The 22,439-nt window shown below is 41.1% G+C and overlaps 1 protein-coding gene across 6 annotated transcripts in view; it reads left to right on the top strand.

Moving 5' to 3' along the window:
* The first annotated feature begins 497 nt into the window (after positions 1-497).
* LOC120219597 overlaps positions 498-22,439 on the top strand; it is a 54,854-nt gene continuing 32,912 nt past the window's right edge. For 3 of the 6 annotated variants that reach the window (XR_005525322.1, XR_005525319.1, XM_039216419.1), the window contains exons 1-2: positions 498-1,057; positions 1,173-1,578. Coding sequence is in view for 1 of the 6 variants with exons in the window: in XM_039216419.1 (XP_039072350.1) it covers positions 543-1,057; positions 1,173-1,578 (921 nt within the window). In the remaining 5 variants the exon portion in view is untranslated. Of the gene's footprint in view, positions 1,058-1,172; positions 1,738-22,439 lie in introns of all 6 variants that reach the window. The other 3 variants (XR_005525320.1, XR_005525318.1, XR_005525321.1) reach the window with 1 other exon arrangement.

Genomic DNA, 22,439 nt, shown 5'->3' with positions numbered 1-22,439 from the left:
TTTTTTTTTTTCTTACTCCAAAGGGTTTATGGAGACAAGTTTCACATCCAAGTCCAGGGCAGAGGGGATGGGGTTTATGAACAGTAACGTGAAAGAGAGCCAAAGAGCTCAGGGTGACTCACCACCTGGTTCATCTGGGTTAAGCTGCTGCTTCTTCTGGACTCCAGTATGAGGATACTGTCAACCTCCAGGTCATAAAGGTGGAGTTTTGGTGTTCCACATACTGTTAAAGACATCTTTGCTGTCAGAGAGATCACAGCTGAGGTCATTGTCATTGGTGACGATCTGGCAAGTCCCCCAGGCTACCGCCCTGACCCCGATTCTATCCATGATGAAAACGTCTTCATGTGGCTGGGGGATGGGGTGTGCCAAGAGGTGAACCAGTCACTTTGGGGGAAGCTCATCCACATCCCAAAGGTTGGCCAAAATTCCCTGGAGCTGGACTCGCTGGCCCTCCAACTCATGGTGGGTCCCTCTCCAGTGTATTTTTAAGGGTCTGGAGCGCCCTCCCCATCCTCTCCTGAGCCCAGAAAATTGAGCTCATGGATGGCATCCGGGGAGTCGTCCTTCCTACTCGTCCTCATCAGGCTTTTGGGGACAGCTTCATGCACTGCTTCTGCTGCTGCACACTGTCCAGCTCATGGTTCTCACGGTCGTCCATGTCCTCACAATTCTACAGAAAGGGAATCCGCTCTAGCACCCAGCCACCAAAGCACTCTGCCATCTTTGACTGCCACATTCCTTTTGGTCTATTCCTGCATCTTTCACCAGCAGCAACTTGCCGCCGTGGAGCCCTCCAGGGGCCAGCATGGCCCTGTGGCCCCCATTCGCTGGACTCTGCGGCCCCGCTGAGCTCCAACCAGTGGCCCAGTAGGGGCTGCACGCGCCTGGACCACACGCTCATGATGGTGCCTGTGTGGAGTGCACCTCTTCCAGATACCTGTCGGAGAAGCTGCTGCCCGTCCTGCCACACCAGTGGGCTGTTCTCCAGTGCGACCAATTCCACGGGGCCATTGGACACTTGTGACAGTTCTGGTTTCTTCTCCCCGTGGTTCAGGTCTGTACTAAACTCTGTCCTATTTGGCCCTTTCCTGCTTCAGCGCACATTTTAACATCTTGACCCACAGCACTGGGTCTATCTGGACATTCCTTTGCCCTTTCCCTTCTTCCAGGGAGCAAGGTCACCTGAGCCTGCAAGGGGGCGCTTTCCGCGTGGGAGCGGGCTTTCCTCGCTCAGACTCTTGGCTGGATAAAGGGTGGATCCAGCGCGAGCACCAGGTCTCCGGGCTTCCGGGCTGCCTCCGCTTCCGCCTCTTCCTCCACCTCCCTTACCCGCTGGGCCCCGGGACAGGGGCGGGAGGCCAGAGCCACTCGGTCAGACCAGCCCCCGCCAGAGCCAAGAGAATGGCGGGAGCTGGCGGCCGCCACGTGGGGACCAATCCCTGCTGTGTCACGGAGGCTTGGACGGCCCGCGCGCCTGCTGTCGGCATTAGCTATCCGTTAATGAGCAGCCACATGGCCCAGGCTGTGTGCCCAGTGCTCTACGGACCTCTCTCAACTGACAACAAATCCTCCTAGGTGAGTGCTGTTTTTGTTCCAATGCTGCAGATGAGGAAACGGAGGCACTGTTGCCCCTACAGAAATCGTGAAGGCTCATCTTCACCCTGATATCTTGTAGCCATCCCGTTTCACGGTGAAGAGCTTTACTCCTCCGGGTTTCTCTTGGCTTGCAGAGAAGTGAGTAAACTGTCCTCTGGATCCATTGACCCTTGAGGGGCAGTGGGGTGTGGAAGGGAGAAAGCGACTCTGGTTCTGTGACACGGAGCAAGGAGGCTGGGTGGTGTATTCCAATTTAGCTTGGGGCTCCTGGTCTCCTAAACTATGTAAACTGAAACACATCACACTGTGAGATGTAATTTACTCCTGCCCCACTCTCCAGACCTCCATCTGGCTCATGAGAGTGATTCATATTCCTTGTATTTAAATATTTCACCCTTCTTATGTGCCAACTAGTACTCCTGACTTCAGTTTATTGCGTGCCTTCACACTTTCCCTTGTCTGTGCATTCTTAAGCATTCTCTCAATGACTAGCAGTGAAGGAATCATGCCCAAATCATGGCCCCCTTATCCTTTTCTTTCTCTTATGGCTACAGAAGAGGCTTGGATACAATTGTATTTTATCCATTTTACCCTATTATAGGAATTCTTCATCTAGTGGCCAGAATATTAATATTTGCATAAAAACATGTTTTTCTTCTATGGGCAGTGTGGGAAAACACTATTATGTTCCTTAGTAATGTGCATCCCGACACAGATAAGAAGAAACCTGGCTAAGGTATTCAATGAAGAGATCTTCTAACTTGGTCTTCCCACTAGGTAACCAGAATCTTAAACATAATCACCCATCATCTTAAAATATACATGTTATTGTTATTCACGTATGGCAAAACCAAAAGATCAGGAGAAAAGTGCTGTAGAAAAAAGTTTGTATACTCACAGTTCCCAAAAGGAGGGGGCATACCATGCCATGGTGGGGGGGGGCACATAGGGAGGCACCAGATTTGGTCAGAAGGCAAAGGGGTCAAGGGGAAGATGTGGGGAATAGCCTTTATTGTAGCTTCCATGGCAAGGAACTGGGAGACAGGGTAAATAGGTTTAGGATTGACAGGTTTTAAATAATATCATCAGGTTCTGGGGCATAGGATGGTGCTGGTTGTCTGTTACCTGACCGTGGGGTGATTAGAGCAGAGGATAGTGACTCTGAGTATGAGAGCCCACTAAAAGATATGGCTGAGGGCTGTGGGCGCTAAAGTGGCTGGTTTGCATGTGAAGGGTTTGCTCACAGGCAAGTTGTTTGCTATCTTTGAGGAGTTATCTCTAGGGGTACTCCCTCTGAGGTCAGCAAGGTCCCAAGATATCAAACTGTCAGAAAATATATGGCATGGCTAATATGGTTAATATGCCAACTGAGTGAGGTCAATCTGATACAGACATTAATACTCTCAGAGTATTAATTAGAGTCTTAGAAAATTATTAGAAGTCCATTAATCCAAACCTTAATAAAGATCACAAAAGAAGTAATTGAGGGGCACCTGGGTGGCTCAGTCAGTAGAGTGTCTGACTTTGGCTCAGGTCATGGTCTCACAGTTTGTGAGTTCAGGCCCCACATGGGCTCGCTGCTGTCAGCCTGTCAGTGCAGAGCCTACTTCAGATCCTCTGTTCCCCTCTATCTGCCCTTCCCCTGTTTACAGTCTCCCTCCAAAAAAAAGAAGAGATGGTAGTAGATCATTAAAGACATGGTTTAAAAAAAAAAAAAGAAGTAATTGAGAATAACTTAATGAAGACCGTTTGAAATAAGAACTGTAAACAAATTACTCTAAATTAGTTTGGATATAGTTCTTCACTACAAGCTATGAATACTATTTTCTGTGGTATTTATACTAACTTCCACTTTTACCTCACTGGGAATCTCTAGAACCCTTCGCAGCATGGCTAAGGGAAGCTTTTGGGTTTGGTCTCCTCTACTTCAGTCCTGATAGCTCCTCATCTGCTGGCCATCTCTTTTAGGATTCCTTTCAATCTGTTGGAATGACTATTTCTTTATATTTCTTATAACTGATTACAGATTTTTTCATTCTCTTGATCTGTAACCATTGGAATCTTAGATTTTAGGAAGGCATATGTTCTCCAATTGTATTTCTACACCTTTATCAATCTGCTATTAATCTTTTAAAAATTTCAAAAGTTTTTTTTATGAAAAGCCTATTGACCATTAACTACCTGAAAATTTTGCTGATAGGCAGAGTGACAGAATCCCTCTGGTTTGTGTTCTAAGCAGTTTTTATCTAATACTTGGTCATGAAATAAATAACATTTTCTTCTATTAGCTTTCAAGTTTTACCTTTCATCTTTAGGATTAATCCACTCGAAGTCTACCTTATATGATCTGCTTGCCTATGATCCACGTAGACTCACTCCACCTGTGCTGAGCTCTGCTCCTATGTGGAGGGCTTGATGTGTTTTCACAAGGTGAGGGGCTTTTGTTGGGGTGTTATGTGTTCCCCCAAATTGAACTCCATATTCAAATTCCATTTCTGCCATTTACTAAATGTCTGACATTCACAAAGTTAACTTAATCTTCATAAGCCTGTTCATTCCTTGGTAAAGTGAGTTCATAATAATACCCTATAAGGTTGTTGTGAAGATAAATGAGATAATGCATATAATGCATTTACTACAAAACCTGATAACATCATAAATGGTCAATAATGGTTGTAATTAGTATCACAGATATCCTAACATGGCTCTTCTGGAAGCTTTCTGCATTTAAGTAACTTTTGTAAATGATTGTTTTCGTTCACTGTGTTGATTTACTAGTTAACTCTCATTTGTAACTTTATTTCTAAGTGTCACCACCATGTACCAACTACGGGACCTAGAATGCAAAAGCCCTTATAGACACTCCTAAGTTTTATCTAATTGGAGGTGTTATAAATTCCTATACATCAGAATCTCTAATGGACATGGCTGCATTATAACCATGAGCCCTTCGTCTTTTAAACAACAACAAAAAAATTAAAATTGTTTTATGACAGAATTGGTATAAAAACAATATAATCAAAAAACAAATCAAACAATTTATTATTTTTACATATTCATTATTATTGTGTTCATGTTTTCTTCTGATTTTAAAAGAATTAAAATTAAAACATTTTAGTTTTAAAACATTTTCATGACCCCCTAAAGGTATTATGAACCCTAGTGTCTATTGTGTGTAAAGGATGAGTCAGCCCTGATTTAACCTTGGTCTCCAGATGACAGTGAAAGTCAAGGAGCCCCAGTGATACTGTTTCCTCAAATGCAGCTAAAGATAGTGCTATAGCTGTTTTGTTAATAGGGTTAATAAAGCTATTACTAAAATAATTTTTGTCGTGAAATATTATAGAATAACAAAATGTCATACCGCCTTGAGACCACTTACTTGAAGACCCATTGTTCATAAGTGAAAATTAAGACTCCGTGTCAGAGTGTTCAGTTTGGATCCAGAGTGGGAGCTAGCACCCAGTTCTACTGATTACCAGGCAGTATTTTTTTTCTACCACACTATCCATTACTCTCTAAGGCTTTATTTGAGCTTGGTTTTTTTTTCTTTTTTCTCAATCACATTTTTTTTAATGTTTTATTTATTTCTAGGAGAGAGAGAGAGAGAGACAGCGTGAGCAGGCGAGGGTCAGAGAGAGAGGGAGTCACAGATTGAAACAGGCTCCAGGCTCTGAGCTGGCAGTCAGCACAGAGCCCGACGCGGGGCTCGAACCCACGAACCGCGAGATCATGACCTAAGCGAAAGTCGGACGCTTAACCGACTAAGCCACCCAGGCGCCCCTATTTGCGCTTGGTTTTTAATTCAAAGTCGTGTTTCCTGGATCCTTCCCTATAAGAATTTTTGTGTTCTGGGTTTATAATACTTACAGTAGAGAGGAATACCGTTTCCTTCTGCTTGTGACTTTGTTTGGAACAGTTTGGTCAGAGCCACTTTTCACCTCCGTCTTGTCTCAAAATCCCTCCAGGGCACCTCTGCCCCAGGGAGGTGAATTGTCTAGTCACCGCAGCCTTGGGAGAGGGCTCCTTTAGATAATCACTTCTCTGTGAACTGAAGTCTCAAGGTCAGGGAGCAAAGTGGGGGAAATGGGTGCTAAGATTTGTCAGGTGCTTATTATAAGACAAGATCCTCACTGCGTGTTGTATATCTACTCTATCTTTTAATCTGGAAAGTAATTATTAATATCTTGTATCTTGAATCCTACCAATTGCTAAGTGACTCAAACAACTAGGGAAGTCTAAACATAATTGTTCTCCTCATATCCTGGCTCTCTTAGATACTGTTTATTTTGAGTCATACTTTTAGAGTGAATTCCAATACTAACTCAGTCTTTGGGGTTGTAGATTCAAGCTTCTTCATGTAATAGAATATTATACTCTCTGTCAGAATGTTCCAAGTGACCTGATAATTATGACTCCAGCTTTGCTATAACACACAGGTTAATTAATATCCTTGTGACCATGCCAAAAGTGTGACTCCAGCTTTGCTATAACACACAGGTTAATTATATCCTTGTGACCATGCCAAAAGTGTGCCTTCATTTCCCAAGGGATTGTTTATCTCTAGTTATTAAATTAAGTATCCATCTACATTTCTGAGAAATGCTCCAGCACTATTTTGAAGCCTTCCTAATCTAGCTAGATTAATCCTCTTTTGTACAAACCATCAATATTTCCATAGGATAGTTTCCATATGGATCATTCCCATGTCAACATATTAAGACAGTATTTAAGATGAAATATTTAGCCTAAATGGAGAGGTATTAAAAACAAAGACCAGCTGTTGTGTCTATGTACTTGGTAAAACAAACAAACAAACAAACAAAAAACAGCTGGAATCAATATAGCATTTGGACACATGGCTGAATATGTGCTTTGTGTGAGGAATGTGCCCTTGAGGGAAATGAACCTTTGCATTTGTGTGCAACTGAAGTGGAAAATAGGGGAGAACCTTGAAAGCCAGGGACTATCTTCAGTTATATTACTGACTGAAGAGTGAAAGCTTTAAACATTATTGATTATAAGACAGCCATGATAAAACAATAGCATTTTAATTAAATCCTGCATGCTGGCAGTGAAGGCCCAGTCCCAACTTTGTGCTAAGTTTTAGGAACCGAGTATTAATAGAACCTCTTAAGGTATCTAAGTGGCCTGCACATACTAGATCTGTGCTATTGAAGATGGTAGCACTAGCCAGTCATGACTATTTAAATTTAAATTAATTTCAATAAAATACAGTTCAATATTCAGGTCCTGGTCTCAGTAGGCACGTTTCAAGAGCTCAGTAGTCACACGTGACTAGTTGCCACTGTATTGAATAGTGCAGATATAGAACATTTCCATCATTGCAGAAAGTTTCTGTAGCCAACCCTGTAGTAGACATTCAATAAATACACGCTGAATGAATGAATGAAGGAATGAATGAATGCCCAAAATTTGAAAGGAGAGAAAAGGTATTGCTCTTGTAAAAAGTTGAACCATTCCTCTTGAAAGAAGACATTATATGGGGCGCCTGAGGGCCTCAGTGGATTAAACATCCAGCTTGGGCTCAGGTCATGATCTCACTGTTGGTGAGTTAGAGCTCCACATCCAGCTCTCTGGTGTCAGCACTTTGGATTCTCTGACTCCCCGTCTCCCGCCACCCCCCCTCCCTCCCACATGCAGACTCACTCTCTCTCTCTCTCTCAAAAGCAAACAAATATTTTTTGAAAAGCATAATGCTTTAAGAAAAAAGACATAGTATTTATTTGGGGATAGTGGGGAGTGGCAAAGGGATAGAATGACTTTTTAAGAAGCACAGTGTCCAGTTCCATTGGCATAGCTTAGATTTCTATGACAAACTACTTGTCTAAAACCTTCAGTGAAGTGTGTTCTGTTCATGAAGACTTGTGTCTCAGCAAAGGGGCTTTATTTCATAGGGAGGTCAGCATGGTATAGAACAGAGACTAGACATAAGGAAGAAGGGACAAGAAGTGGGTGGTGCCATATGCACACCAGGAACAGACAGGAACCTTAGGGACAAATTTGAAATTCCATAGGCCAAGAAACCAGGCTTGAGTAAATTTTACCTCTAATTAAAGTAACCTGATGATGTCTAGGTTGCCTTTGAATATACCATATCAGGAGTTGGCAGGCCAACTCTAGCCTACCATCTGTGTTTGTAAAGCCTACCCGCTAAGAATGGTTTGTACACTTTTCAGTGGTTGTTAAAAAAAAACCAAAAGAATAATATGAGCACATGACACAGAAAATGTTATCTAATTCAGATTTCAGCATTCATAAAAAATTTTGTTAGAACACAGCCACCTCGTTCATTTACATATTGTCTATTGCTGATTTTGTACTACAACGGCAGAGTTGAGTGTTCCGACAGATACCAAATGGTCTGCAAAGCTAAAAATACTTATGCTCTGGCTTTTTATAGAAAAAGTGTCCAATCCCTGTACTATGTCATCAATATGGTGAGAGAAGGGATCTACATACCAGATATTACAAAACATCCAGGTCAAAAATGGGCTTCACCAAAGTATGGCTGCCTCACGGGGAACCATGACAAAAGGAGAGGTTTTAGAAGATTAGGGATAATGAGAGGAGTAGAGAACTACTTAACAGGAAGAAAACCTCTACATCAAATGTAAATGGCTACATTTTTATTGCTGATGACAGCAGGAAATTGGACATATAAAAAGAAAACTGAAAACTGTTTGACTTAAAGCAGTCAATTATCTAACCTTTCTGAGGATCAGTTCACCATCAGGCAAGTCCATCGGTGATACAGAATAGTCCAGCACCAGATGGTTCAGCAAATGCTATTTAGTGCTTCCTATAGGAAGGCCCTGTGCTAAAGTAAATGTGGAGTAAGGATGGGAACCCTAAATTTTGGCCCTTATTCTCCAAGAAATACATAATATCCTTGGGGAGGTAAGGAAAAATATTGGATTATTGGTTATAAATGTGGCAAATGAGAAATTCTGGAAATAAGTTATAGAACCATTCAGAAAGGGATGAGCTAAAGTCATCAGAAGTCAAGAAAGACATCCTAAGAAGGAAGGAAAGAATTGGGTTGGAGCTTAAAGGCTGATTGGGGGGAGGGGTGGGCAGAAAGGGATTTCCAGATGGGGAAATGGACAAGCAATGGCTGGGCATTAGGTGGGAGAAAGATGGCCTCTTTTGATTTCTCCAAAAGAGAAGAGATCAGTTAGGTTGAAGCAGGTGAATATGATGAGGAGAAGCTGGAGATAAAGAGCAAAAGGGGAAGGACTGGGATCTGGAGAGGTTTTTGAAAGCCAGGATAAAGAGTTTCCCAGATTGACAATGAGAAACACAGTGTGTTTCTATAAAGAGAAGAGGGAAGAAATTGGTATTTGTCAAAGCAACAGCACAGGGGAAAATTATGTGAACACAAAGAAATCAGACAAGTCTGATGATATTCCAGTAAGAAAGAGAAGAGCAGTAAGAAATAGTGTACACCTTACAGCTTACAAGATAGGAAAGGAATTATCCTAACAGATACATCATCTAGAGCTTCCAAGGACAAAATATAACAAGAGTCCAAGAATAAAGATGGAAATTGTGCAGCCAGCTCTGTGAATTTAGGCATGTCATGGAATAACCAACTGCTGGCAACACAGCCAATGGCTTTATTTACACAAAGATCTGGTGAACTTCTTTGAAAAGCTAATGAGCATTGGCACAGACAACTGGCTCCTTAAAAAGTGCTCTAAACAACTGAGGAAACACAGATGTCCCTTACTTTTCGGAGCAAAGAATCAGAAAAAAAAAAGGAAAGTGGTTCAAGAGCAAAGGATTCAGAGAATATTTGCTAACACTATCAAGCCTCAATGGGGGATGAGAGACAGTCTAAGTGGAGCCCTGAGTAATATCATTATAGCCTTTCCAGGACTTCTCTGCAAATTCCTGAAGAGAAGGCAGTGGGGAAAAGTGAATCAAATAAAATATCTTTACTACTGGGGACACTGCCAAACATACATAGCACAGTCACCTTTTTTTCCCCCCTAACTTCTTTCTTGACTATTTCAGTGTGGCAACAGTGAGAGTAAACTAGTGGCCATGACACTGACCTCTGCAGCTAATAGGTGAGCACATCCTCCTTGATAATGCTGAGAAACAGTGAGCAGAGCCATAGAGCTTGGAGAATACCATCCTAAGGTATGCTCAGTGCTCCTATGAAAGTCCATGACCCCTTGTCTGTGATGATGATCAAAGGAACCAAAGGACTTCCATTGCAGAGACTGCACTAAAATGGCTAATAGCAGATGCTATCTTTATATTGCCCTTAAGTACCAAGATATTTATAATTCTGACTGGTGACCAATCCTAAAAATCTTGACTCATACAATAAAATAAAATTATTTTTAAGAAATTGAACAAGAATAATTTTTGTTGGTTTTACCAGCAGACGTAGCATCGTGTATGGTTTTTACTAGGACTCACTGATTTCCCAGTGGTGATGCACTGAAGAAAACTTTTACTGCCACATCAGTGAGCCTTGATCTGAGCAAATTAAATGGGCTTGGAATGAATAACTGAAAGGCAACATGTGTCTAAAATGGAGGTTCTTGTCAACACTGAACATAAACATACTTATTGTTTGAGTGAGAATAAAGTGACTGGAAACAATAAATAAGTAAAAACTGTTGCACAATTAAGATGGCTTCTTGTAGGTATGAAATTGAAAATAACCTCATTACCACATTGACCTTGCACACTTGAGACAAAGATCTTGTTGAAAACCAAAAAGTTAACAAAAACTTCAAACCACTATCTCTTGGTAAACAGAATTCATTGTTTCCGTGTGTAAGTAAATTTATTGTGGATGGTGAGAAGACATAGACTACATGGTTTTATATTTACACATATCCAATATATTTATGGATATCCCAACCATCTAAACCTTTAGTTAGTTAAGCCACAACTACATGAATGACTAGAATAAATAGGAATTGACAGCACTGAACTTGAAACGTGTTTATAGACTAACTTCTGTAGAGTGGTTGCACTACTAAATGAACTAAATTCTATAAAGAATAAGGATATAATAATCTAACTTTACATGATTTATTTCTGCCAACAGTGAGGGAAGGTAGATGGTTAAACTTAAAAATAAAATGTAACCATGCAACTAGTTTATTGTAAAAGCTCTTCCATTTTCCATCAAAAAAATAACTTCTGGATTAAATTCTTCCCACTATATTTTGATGTAATTCTTAGGCAATTAGAATTAGATTATAAAAACTCTAGGAAACTCTCCCAAAGTAAATAAAAAACAAAACTTCAAAAGAAACCACAAATTGCTAGCTCAGAAAAAATTATCTGTGCATCTTTCTGATGAAAATAAAGCACATTTAAATATCCAGTTTATTTAAAAGGTTATTTAAAAATCACAAAGTTCAGGCAGTTCCTGCAGTGAATACTAGTAAGTGGTGAATAGTTTTTTTGGTGCCTAATCCAATTCCATAAATTCAACAATGGTGCAATGTCAAAATAAAGGAATATTTTACTTGTCTACTGGGAGCACCACTTTCTGAACCTTAATTAGCGGGTGATGCATAAAACATTTTTTGCCAACTAGCCTAACATATTGGAGTTGAGATACTGTCCAGGGAATATACATTGAAGTGAAAAGAACTTATTTTGGGTAATAATTATTTTTGATAATTAAATGGTTCTCCCTTCTCTGCTTAGAATTGAATTACTCTAAGACAAACGCTCTTTAATTTAAAGCAGAAAACCAGGAAAATGAAGGTAAAGACAGTAAAATTCACTGTTTGTGGGGTGAAGATATGCTTGTAGATAGGATTTTAACCTAAAGTTTATAAACACTCACTTTAGCCAGGAAAAACAAAACAAAACAAAACAAAAAAAAAATGGAACACCATCTTTCCTTTCAAGTACCAAGTGTTTTGAACACACCTGGCACAGCTGCCAAACACACACTAGATGGCAGAGGACAGTGTAGCAATCTGGCCAGCCGGTGTGATGGCCTTCCACACAGCCTGGGAGCCTCCCCCTGCGGCTCTGGGAGAGCTGTGTCTGTAAGCCCAGAAGGCGCCATCTTTGAGCATCAGTGTGACAGTTACACAACCCCAACATAAAGCTTTGTTCTTTTGGGGGAACAAGTTGTTTTTATTTAGTTGAACTAATTGAGATTTTCTTCTGTTCAGGGGTTGAATCAAATATTATGGAGCCAAGAGCTCATACAAAATTAGGTATGAAAGTAAACGTTGCTTCAAGTAAGGGAAAATACCCACATAAAATACAAATTTTTAAAAATGTATTAATACCCACATTCCCAAATCCAAAAGAAAAGCATATATCTTATAATTAAATGTCTAACACTTATCTGTAATACCTTTTCTTACATTTTTGGTTGTATGTTCTTTGATCACTTCTTTATATGAAAATTATTTTTTTACTTCAATTGTCTGTAGAAAAATTAGAAATAATTCACTCTTTCTTCTGGCATCATTGTTTGAAGTTTAAAAAAAATTATAGTTTAGAAAAGCTTTTTCTAACTATATAACTCATTGTTAATGGCCTACATATTTTTAGAAAATTCCTAGCAAATTTCTTTCATGTATATGTTGTAGGATTTTAGGGCATTTCAGATTTTTTTATGCAGTGAGTGACAATCTTAAATATTGTTTGAAGTGATAACACTCAGTTATGTGGGTCATTTTGTCTGGAACCAGTAGCCTGTATCGAAATTGCTAAAACTACATCTGATATGTTAGGATGCATAAAATACATAATCCATGTACAGATATCCTCATTAATCTGTTATAGGTTTGTACTTCCAAATATAGGAATTCCGTTACATTTCATTTTGTATAATTCCCATCAAAAAACTGAAAAAAGTGTATGGTGCTTTTATAACTATGTGTGTTATTTGTTGCCTACATTCCTGACCAGAAAGAACTTCTCTTTTGGTGAGGTATCAGTGAGAACTGAATCCTCTGTATGCTGTGTTCCACACTGACGATAGGAAGAATTTTCCCCAGACCAGTTTATGGCTCTTTACATCACAAACCTTATTTTTGATTCTGTGCCCATCTGCTTCAATAGCATCTGTAGTAGGACATGTTTATAGCATGATTCCACCTCTGGTCCTGCATCAGTGTGCTGTGATGCAGTGAATCAGCACAGTGGGAAGTAGGAGTGTTCTTGGGGCTCATCCCACATCAAGCCAGCTAGCAGTAACTTCCCCAGAAAAAGAAGTGACTGCCAACCACACAAATATTTCTCAAACTAAATGTATCCCCAACTCAGCTTCCCCTTAGCCATATTTTAGCCGCTCACCCATCTGATAAACTTGACACAAGAGTGACAGAGAGTATGTCAGAAGAGAAAGAGACAGCAGTCTTGGCCAGCCTTATGGTTACTTGTATACAAATATATGATGATATGGGAGCACATTGCTAGGACACCTACCCATCGCCTTGAACGAGGGGTGTGCAAATGAAAGGCCCCAACACTTGTGACAAAATTTACCTCTGCAGTTATTGGAAGATCCAACCACAGGCCTCTTGGTTCTCTAGAAGGAGACTTACTAGCCAGTCTCTCCTCAAGCCTGAGGTAGTGAAGCTGAGACTAGGTCTGAGGAGCTTTCCCCTAAGGTGTTCTAAGCTAACATCCATGTGTACTTCTATCCAGAGTTAGTGTGGGACCAACTCTGAAAGAGTAAACATCATTTAGTAACTTGAAACTGAGAATGCCAGCTAGTGGGAGGGCAGATAAAGTTATCACATTACTGTTGGAAGAAGCATGTTCGTGTCCAAAGTAGAAAAAGCTGTAGCACTCTGCGTGTTTTCTGACCAGTTATTTCAGTATCTCTAGCCTTTCACATGACAGAGAAATAAACGTCCATGTTGTTTAAGCCACCATATCTTCATCTAGTAGTTTCAGTCCAAACTATTCTTAATGGAGATAAGGTAGTATCGGGATTACCTAGAGAGCTTTCCTGAGTTATTCCTTCCTTCATTCTGCTGTCTTCCAGCGCAGGACAATTGCTTAATAATTTAGTAATAAACAATTTTATCATTTCCCGTGATTCTGTGGGGTGGATCAGCTTGGCTGGGAGGTTCTGTCCACACAGTGCCATTTGGGATTACATGGGTTGCTGCATGAGCCAGGTACTCAGCTGGGGCTGGAACACCCGAGAACACCCAAGATGCCTTCACTCACGTGTCCCACACCTCGGCTGAGTGCTCGCTGCGTCTCACCAGGTGTTCGGTCATTACTCAGTAGTGTAGCCTAAGTTTCTGTACACAGTATCTAGAGCCCACTAGAGCAAAGTAGAAATTGACAGGACTTGTAGAGTGTAGGCCCAGAGCTAGTGCAGACTTGTCCCCTGCATTGTGCTGGGCGCGACGAGTCATTAGGCCAGCCTAGAGATGTAAAGGCAGCAGAAATGGATTCTACCTCTTGATGGGACAAGTGGTCTGGAGGTAGAGGATGAAAAATGTGTGGGTTGCCATTTTTGTAGACAGTCTACATACAGAGAGATGGATAGAAAAGTAAGATGACTCGTAAAAGGACAAAAGAGCAGGATGGAGTAGAATGCAATGCCTCTGTCAGATTTAGCCATTCCGTCTGTTCAGTCACTTCACCCATTTAATCACTTGACCCCATAGAAAACTGATATGCTGGGAAGAAGGTTGCTCCTTGCTTTCCTAGACTGGGCCCTCAGGATGGGGCAACATGGGGACCATGTTCCAAGATCGAGCTTTTGGAGTACAAGTCCCCACACTAAAGTTTTTCAGCATATGCTGGGCTGAGCCGATTCACTGAAATAAGCACACTGCACACAAATACACATACACATGTGACAGATTGTCAGCTTATTCATTTTAAATTGGAAAATAGCTGCTGAGTATTCCAGAATATTGTGTTTTCTGATCTGTACATTTTTCCCTAGAAGTTGGACAATCTCCTTGGGAAGCCAAATTATTTCTGGAGGTTGCATAGTGAGGATTAGAATCAGAATGGAGGAGTTAGATTATCTTAATATGGTGTCCTCTTCTATGAGGCTTGAAGGAGGTGCCTGCCAAGTGGGCAGTCAGCTAGATTGCTGGTGCCCTGGCTAAATGAAATCCATACTCTGTGTACAACCTTTGAACCAGGAATGAAAGTGTTTTAAAGAAAAGCGAAGAAATACACAACAGAGACCATAAGTGACTAGTAAAGCTTAAGATATTTACTATCTGGCCTTTTGCAGAAAAAGCATACTGAGCCCTGAGCTAGATAGTGAATTACTTGGCAGAACGTGTTCTCTATTTCTCCTAGAACAGGGTTTACAAATTGCATGTCACAGTCCAATAGGGGGCTGTGAAACTAAGTCACTGGGTAGAAATTGTTGAAGTCCTAACCCCCAGTACTTCACTGTGTGACTGTATTTGGCGACAGGACTTTTAAAGAGGTAATTAAGTTAGTATGAGACCATTAGGGTTGGTCCAACCCAATATGCCCCTTATAAGAGGAAATTTGGATACAGACATGTGTGGAGGAAAGACCATGTGAGGACACACAGAGAAGACAGTCATCTACAAGCCAGGAGAAAGGCCTCAGAGGAAATCAGCCCTGCTGACACCTCCACGTGAGACTTTTAGCCTTCAGAGCTGTGAGAAGACAAATTTCTGATGTTTTAGCCACCTAGTCTGTGATACTTTGTTGTGGCAGCCCCGGAAAACTGCTACGCAGGAATTTTAGAAATATGCAATAGACTGAACGGAAAGTGTCAGGGAGCACTGTACATTGAAAGAGTAAATGTTGTTTAATATAGTTTTATTATAATTATATGGTGAGCGTGTGTGTGTGTGTGTGTGTGTGTGTGTGTGTGTGTATTGGGGGTTATATGTATTTCCCAATGTATTTCTCAATACATGGCTCATGGTCAGAAAGTTTGAGAGCTACTGCCTTAGAAGATAGTAGGTACTCAGTGTGTTTGCTGAACAATAACTTGCATCATCCTATCAGGGTCCTATCTGGGGCTCACTGACATTTTTGCTTTTTTCCTTTCTCTGTGAGAACTCATCTCTTTTCTTTTCTTCGGGTATCGTATTGTGATCACTTAGGCTATGATCTTTTACACTGTCACGTCCCCTGAGTCTACCTTAAATCAAATTATGCTATTCACAAAGTCTTATTGCGTCTTGATTTGTGTGCCTTCTGATCATTTTCAGAACATCTCCAAGTGGCTAATTTCACTCATTAGTGGGGTTGTAGCAGATATCTGTTTTTTTCATCTGACCAGCATGGCTATTGACAAGTGGCCTAGGCCCCCAACTTTTCTTATTCGGAGCCATCTCTCCATACTCCATATGGTTCCGGTAGGCTGTTCTGTAGGGTGGATATGTGACCTATACTGACCAAGGTCTTCCCTGATATTTGACATATGGTTCTTAGTTGTAAGGACTATGAGGACCCAGAGGTGTTTTTCCTTCAGCAAGGAAGACACTCTGTGAAATGAAGCCAGACATAGACTCAAGCAGAGAGTTGGAGAGAAAGAGCCCTGGCAACATGGCTGGGGTCCCAAGATCCAGCCATGCCTAATGTGTTTTCAGTTCTTCAGTCAGTGTTCTGTTATCACTGCTTGACTTTAACAAAATGGGCTGGTCCTATTTGCTTTATATCCCAGTTATCCTTGGGCTATAGTTGGCTCCAAGTGCCAGTTACGTGGGCTGATAATAAACACCAGGTTACCCATTGAGGAGCACTGATAATAAATGCAGACTTAAGATGATGAAATCTGAATTCAGTACTGAGTGAATTCAGTTATGTACACTAGGCAAGTAGAAAGAAGACCTGTAAACTGGGGAAGACGACGGTAAACAAATGGTGGGAAGTGAAAGAAGACCACGTATGGGAGGTCCTCCTGTATGGCCAACAACTGAACCAAACTGGCGCTTGAAAAAATCTTTCAGATTTATGATGTTTTGGTCAGAGGAGGAAATTATTGTCTGTAATAATTCAGTAAAAATAAAGACTCCTACAAAGATAGCAGTGACTCTCATTTTTAGATTTAATTACTTCTAAAAAAACACGAAAATTATGGAAACAAAAGTGTAGCTTCAAAATCAAGCTTTAATGAGCTATTCTAGAAGAGAAGGTAGTCACCCATATGTCTGAGGATCTGCCATTCATCTATGTAGGTGTCTCCCTATGGGCTTTGATTCCTGAGTAGAATAGAGCCTCAGAAGCATACACTCTTGACAACGCTAAATAAATTACCATGATAAAAAAACATCTCTGTAACTTATGGGCTGTGAAGCATTAAGAAAGTACAATAACTGGTTGAAGCACACGTGTGTAGCATGTCTGGCCAGCTGAGAAGATATTAGTTATACAAAGACAATGGACAGGTTTAACACCGTGCACTTAATGAGACAGCACAAAACTGAAGACACTCTTAATGACCACAGTTTAAAATAGTCACTACTGTCTCCATCACTTATTTCCAACTTTCTTCTCTGTTTTCCTTCTGTAAAAATCTCCATAGAGCCTCTAACACCTCTGATCTTCATTTTCTCGATTTTATTTCTTCTCCCTGGGTTCCTTGTGCTTCAACTGGCTTTTATAAGATTTCTGCTGAAGCATTCTCCTTTTCAAGTGGCTTGCCTGCTTCTGTAAGAGTCCTTCGAATCATACCTACTACTACAAGTCCACTTGCTTCAACTTAAGATTTTTTTCTTTAGTAACTCTCTACACTCATTCACTGGTCCTACTCCATTTCTACTATCTCTCAATTTCAGCCATTCTTGCCCACATTTGTTTGGCATATAAATTGCTCGGGAGCTCACCCAAAATGTTGCAGAATGTCACATCCCAGAATGTGTTTTAGTTTGCTTGACTTTTAATTGAGACTATTCTCTCTCTCAGCTTTCCATTCGGTATTTTCCACTGGTTTTCCTACTTCTCAGGGTGGTCATTCATTTTCTGTTCTCCAGGACTTCCTGAGCTGTCTCATCCCAGCCACTGTGCTGTTCAATGGTGAATTTAATCACCTGGGTGTTTCACCATCTCAAACCTAGTGTCCAAAAGCAGCCTCATTATTTCCCCTATTTTAGTTAATTGCATCCATCAACCAAGCCAGAAAATGTGGGTATCACCCTTCACTCCCTCTCCTCAACAGCTACTGAGACCTCTCCATGGCCCTGACCCCAGTTCTAGTCCTTATCAACCCTGAATTAACTTTCTAATTGGTCTCCACCTCTATTCCCCAGATCACCCTTCTTCACAGCCCGTCTTCTTCTCTCACTACCAACTCTGTGATTTTATAAAAATCAAAACATGACACTTTGACATTCTTGCTTTAAATCTTTCAGTGCCTTCTAATATCTATAGCAGTGCTTCTCAAACCTCAGTGTAACACTGAATCATGCAGGAGTTCATTAAAGTGTGATTTGGACTAGGGTTGGGGTGTGGCAGGCTCCATGTGTTGCTGCTGCTCCTTGGACCACACTGAGTAGTCAGAGTTCCACATTCATGTCCAAATCTCACAGCCCCTGGTAGTCTGGTCCCTGCTTACCATTGCAACTGGAATTCCTGACATTGCAGGGAAAACACCATGATCCCTCAGTCACTCCAAACCTTCATTCCACCTTGATTCACTGACCCTCACGGTTTTCTAGCCACATTTCTCATTTCTTTTGTAGGCCAATGAAATAAGCACCAGCTGGAGATTAGTCTATACTCAAAAGATAAAAATCAAATAAAATTTCCATAATAGCAGGGAAATACATGTTTTACAAGCTCTTTAGTGTGAAATGGTTCAGTAATATCACATTTGTTTCACATTTCTTAACAATTCACCTTTGGGTCTTTACCATGGTAATCTTTTTTTCCTAATGAAAATCTCACTAAAATTTTCATGAAGCCAGCGGTGAGAGAACAGAACTATATTAAGAGTCTTATGAAAAATATATTATACATCTTTCTCTAGATATTGTCTTTTAATATTTTCATCGGATTATCAATTGCTTATCTTCATTCTAGCTTTATAGCTCCTTTTTCTTTTATCATTAGTAGTGGCTAATAAAAAGGTAGATTAAAATACATTTGGCTATTTGATCAGGGTTGAACATAATTTCCTACAGCACAGACACTGGGAAGTAATGTTTGTGTGAAAGAAGATCAACCTCCTCTTTCTGTGAGCCCAGAACAGATATTATCATAGGAAGAAAAATCTCTCATAACGTAGTTGAGCCATTAGGTTCAGCCTCATCTCCTGCCACTTCCAGCAGCACAAACCGACATCTTATTAATCATGGAAACTGCTGAGCTATTTTACACGTTTCTGTACTTTTGCATATGCTATTTGCTTTGCTTAAAACTCCCTTTCTCACTCCCATAGCTAAGGGTTCCCGATCTTTCAGAACTAGGTCAAATGGCACTTGGCTTAGGAAGCCTGAACTGATTACCTCAGCTGAGCAAGCTTCTCGTGGAGTTACCTAAGATAACCCTTATTTGTCTTACTGAAAAATCCGATTTGCACGCCCCCCACCCTCACCCCCTTAGAGACAGGGGCCTTGTATCTCCTGAGCCTGGCTCAGATGTCCACATCCTAATCCCCCGAACCTGTGAATGTGTTCCTTCATGTTGGCAAAAGGGAATTAAGTGGAATTAATGATCATGAGTGGAAAATTTGTTTTAGATTATTAGGAGTGGGCCCAGTGTAATCACATGGATCCTTTTAAGAAGGAAGAAGTGTTGAAATCAAAGATGTCAAGTGAAAGCAGAGGCCAAGTTATGTAGCTCTGAGCTAAGGCATGCAGGCAGCTTCTAGAAGCTGGAAAAGGCAAGGAAATGGATTTTCTCCTCGAGCCAACCACAGAAGAGAATACACTCCTACCGGACACCTTGATTTTAGCCTATTAGAACCCATTTTGGACTTCTGACCTCCTAAACCCCAAGATATATTTGTGTTGTTTTAAGCCACTAAGTTTGGGTAATTTGCAGTAATAGCAGCAGTAGGAAACTAGTACAGTGCTCAATTAATGTTCTCTTAAAGAATGCATGAATTAAAAAGTGCCTCAGGGCCATCGGCTCTGTCTTTGTGTTCTTTCCATCTGCTCTTTCTCCCTGAGAAGGCTGCAGGCAATGGCCCTAGGAACTCCTGGGCCCCAGGAGCTGTGCTGGCCCAGCGGGGTCAGGGCTTCCTTCTTATATCGCTCCACCAAAACACAAAGTTACTTTTAATTAATTAGTTCCTATCACCTATTGGTGCAAGATCCTGTGGTTGGTGCTATGTGAAATCTTACTTGGTCTATAGCTTCATTTTAAATTCCCTAGAACTCCTGGAGAATGAGTACTGCACTGAGGTAAATTCAAACACAACACCTCTGGCAATCGGCTCCTGCCCTGCCCGGGGTCTCCCCATGCTCCCTGCCTGCCCCAAAGGTGCAGGATTGCCTACCTCCTTTTGAGATCACATATTTCCTGATCCACTTAAGTAACTTTCTGAAATACTTGTTTCCCCTTCCCCAGGACTTCATTTCCAGTTTAACTGTGTATGTAAATATATCCTGAAAAAGACCTTTTCATAGGTAAATTTCCTTTTCACCATTATCCTCACATCTTTTTTTTAATTAATTAATTTTACATACAAGTTAGTTAGCATATAGTGCAACTATGATTTCAGGAGCAGATTCCAGTGATTCATCCCTTATGTATAACACCCAGCTCACAGGTCTTTTTAATCACTGTGGTGACTACTCTGTTTCACGATGGCGAAATGCAAATCTACTCTGTAACTTGTACTCGGCCATCAGGCCTCTAGGTGTCGCCACCACCCAAGTCCTGCTGGAAGGTGCCTGGCCCTGTATATACATGCTAAACATGTAGTTTTTCAAGACAATCCAGAGAAAAACCCCCCAAAACATGTATACGCACACATATACATTCCTATTACACATATATATGTAACCTGTTACATATATATGTATGTGTGTCTGTGTATATATATATTCCATTCTAGCTCTAGTTTTCTGTGCAGAATTCAAACTAAGAGAATAAGTGATACATGTGACTACTTTTAAATTTTATTCTTTTGCTCTATTTGCCACACCAGTACTGGAACATGGTGGATTTTGTTTGAGTCTCAGGATATTTATTAAAGGTGCACCCAGGGGCGCCTGGGTGGCTTAGTCGGTTAAGCGTCCGACTTTCACTCAGGTCATGATATCGCGGTTCGTGGGTTCGAGCCCCGCATCGGGCTCTGTGCTGACTGCCAGCTCAGAGCCTGGAGCCTGTTTCAGTCTGTGACTCCCTCTCTCTCTGACCCTCCCCTGCTCACACTGTCTCTCTCTCTCTCTCGCTCCTAGAAATAAATAAAACATTTAAAAAAAAATAAAAAAATAAAAAAAAATAAAGGTGCACCCAGTTCCATAATCACACACACAAAATTGTTTTTCTTGTACAACACTGTTTTAATGTTTTTACTTCCTTTAGATTTGCATACGGTTTTGGAGGTTCCTGTGACTTGATTTGGCTTTCAAAGCAAGTGGAAGGCAGCAAACACATGGAAGAGTGGATGCATTTAGAGTCCTGGAAATATTCTGAAAGTTCATTAGTCACTAATACTCGGTTCTTCCCCATTCTGAAATTTTACAACTTGTAAATGTATGGTATTTTAAATTTGAAATAAGAATTCTGGGAAGGAGAATTTACAAGGGCTCAGGAAAACTGAGGGGGCGCCTGGATGGCTCAGTTGGTTGAGCGTCCCACTTTGGCTCAGGTCATGATCTCACGGTTCGTGGGTTCGAGCCCCACGTCGGGCTCTGTGCTGACAGCTAGCTCAGAGCCTGGAGCCTGCTTCAGATTCTGTGTCTCCCTCTCTCTCTGACCCTCCCCTGCTCACGCTGCCTCTCTCTCTCTCTCTCAGAAATAAATAAAACATAAAAAAAAAAAAATAGAAAATCTGCCCTCCAGGACTGCCCCTTTCTGATTTCATAGGTTTTTTTTTTTTTAATCCATATTGCCAGAATCCAGAAGATTTGCCTGTCTTTAGAGACTTTTACAGAAATTGTCCATTCAGTTGTTCTGTTTCCTCTTTTTTTTTTCTTTCTAATTTTTATTTATTTTTGAGAGACAGAGTGTGAGCAGGGGAGGGTCAGAGAGAGAGGGAGACTCAGAATCCAAAGCAGGCTCCAGGCTCTGAGCTGTCAGCACAGAGCCCGACGCGGGGCTCAAATCCATGAACCACAACATCATGACCTGAGCCGAAGTTGGACGCTTGACAGACTGAGGCACCCAGGTGCCTCCCACATTTCCTCTTTATGACAGAATCCCCTCCTCTGTTCACGTGCCCTTATTTGTGCTGTAGGACTGCCACCACTTCTCCTCTATTTGTCACCTTCCCCCTACAATTCTTGTTCCTGAGTTTATAACGATTGCCGCAAACCTCTGATGGCTGCTACAGGTCATAGTTCATAGGTTAGGCCAAAACTTAAATTGAATCACTGGAAAGAACATTCTGTGTAAAGATACTTCTTGCCTCTTGTTTCCTTAGGCTAAGATTTAGTAGGACTAAAAATTGTGACAAATCTCCACTGAGATATATGTGGATGGATGTGTATACATACAGAAAAACCACACACACACACACACACAGAGAAGGAGAGCTTTCCAAATATTGCATTTAACATTTATATAGGCATTTTCTGAAAGCTCCTGTTAGGCAAGTAAGTTTGACTATAATGAAGGTTATTGTAAGACAAGAGAACATGCTGTTTTTATCATCCACCCACTTGCTCTCCCCAAGAAAAATACTGAACAGCAGTTAGCTCATTTTAAGGGCTATATCTAGTTACTGCTAAACTGGC

This window comes from Hyaena hyaena, unplaced genomic scaffold (genome assembly GCF_003009895.1).
Source record: "Hyaena hyaena isolate Hyena2069 unplaced genomic scaffold, ASM300989v1 scaffold_633, whole genome shotgun sequence".
NCBI classification, from domain to species: Eukaryota; Metazoa; Chordata; class Mammalia; order Carnivora; family Hyaenidae; genus Hyaena; species Hyaena hyaena.
The sequence above is the reverse complement of the archived record's forward strand: the minus strand, read 5'-3'. Positions and strand labels throughout refer to the sequence as shown.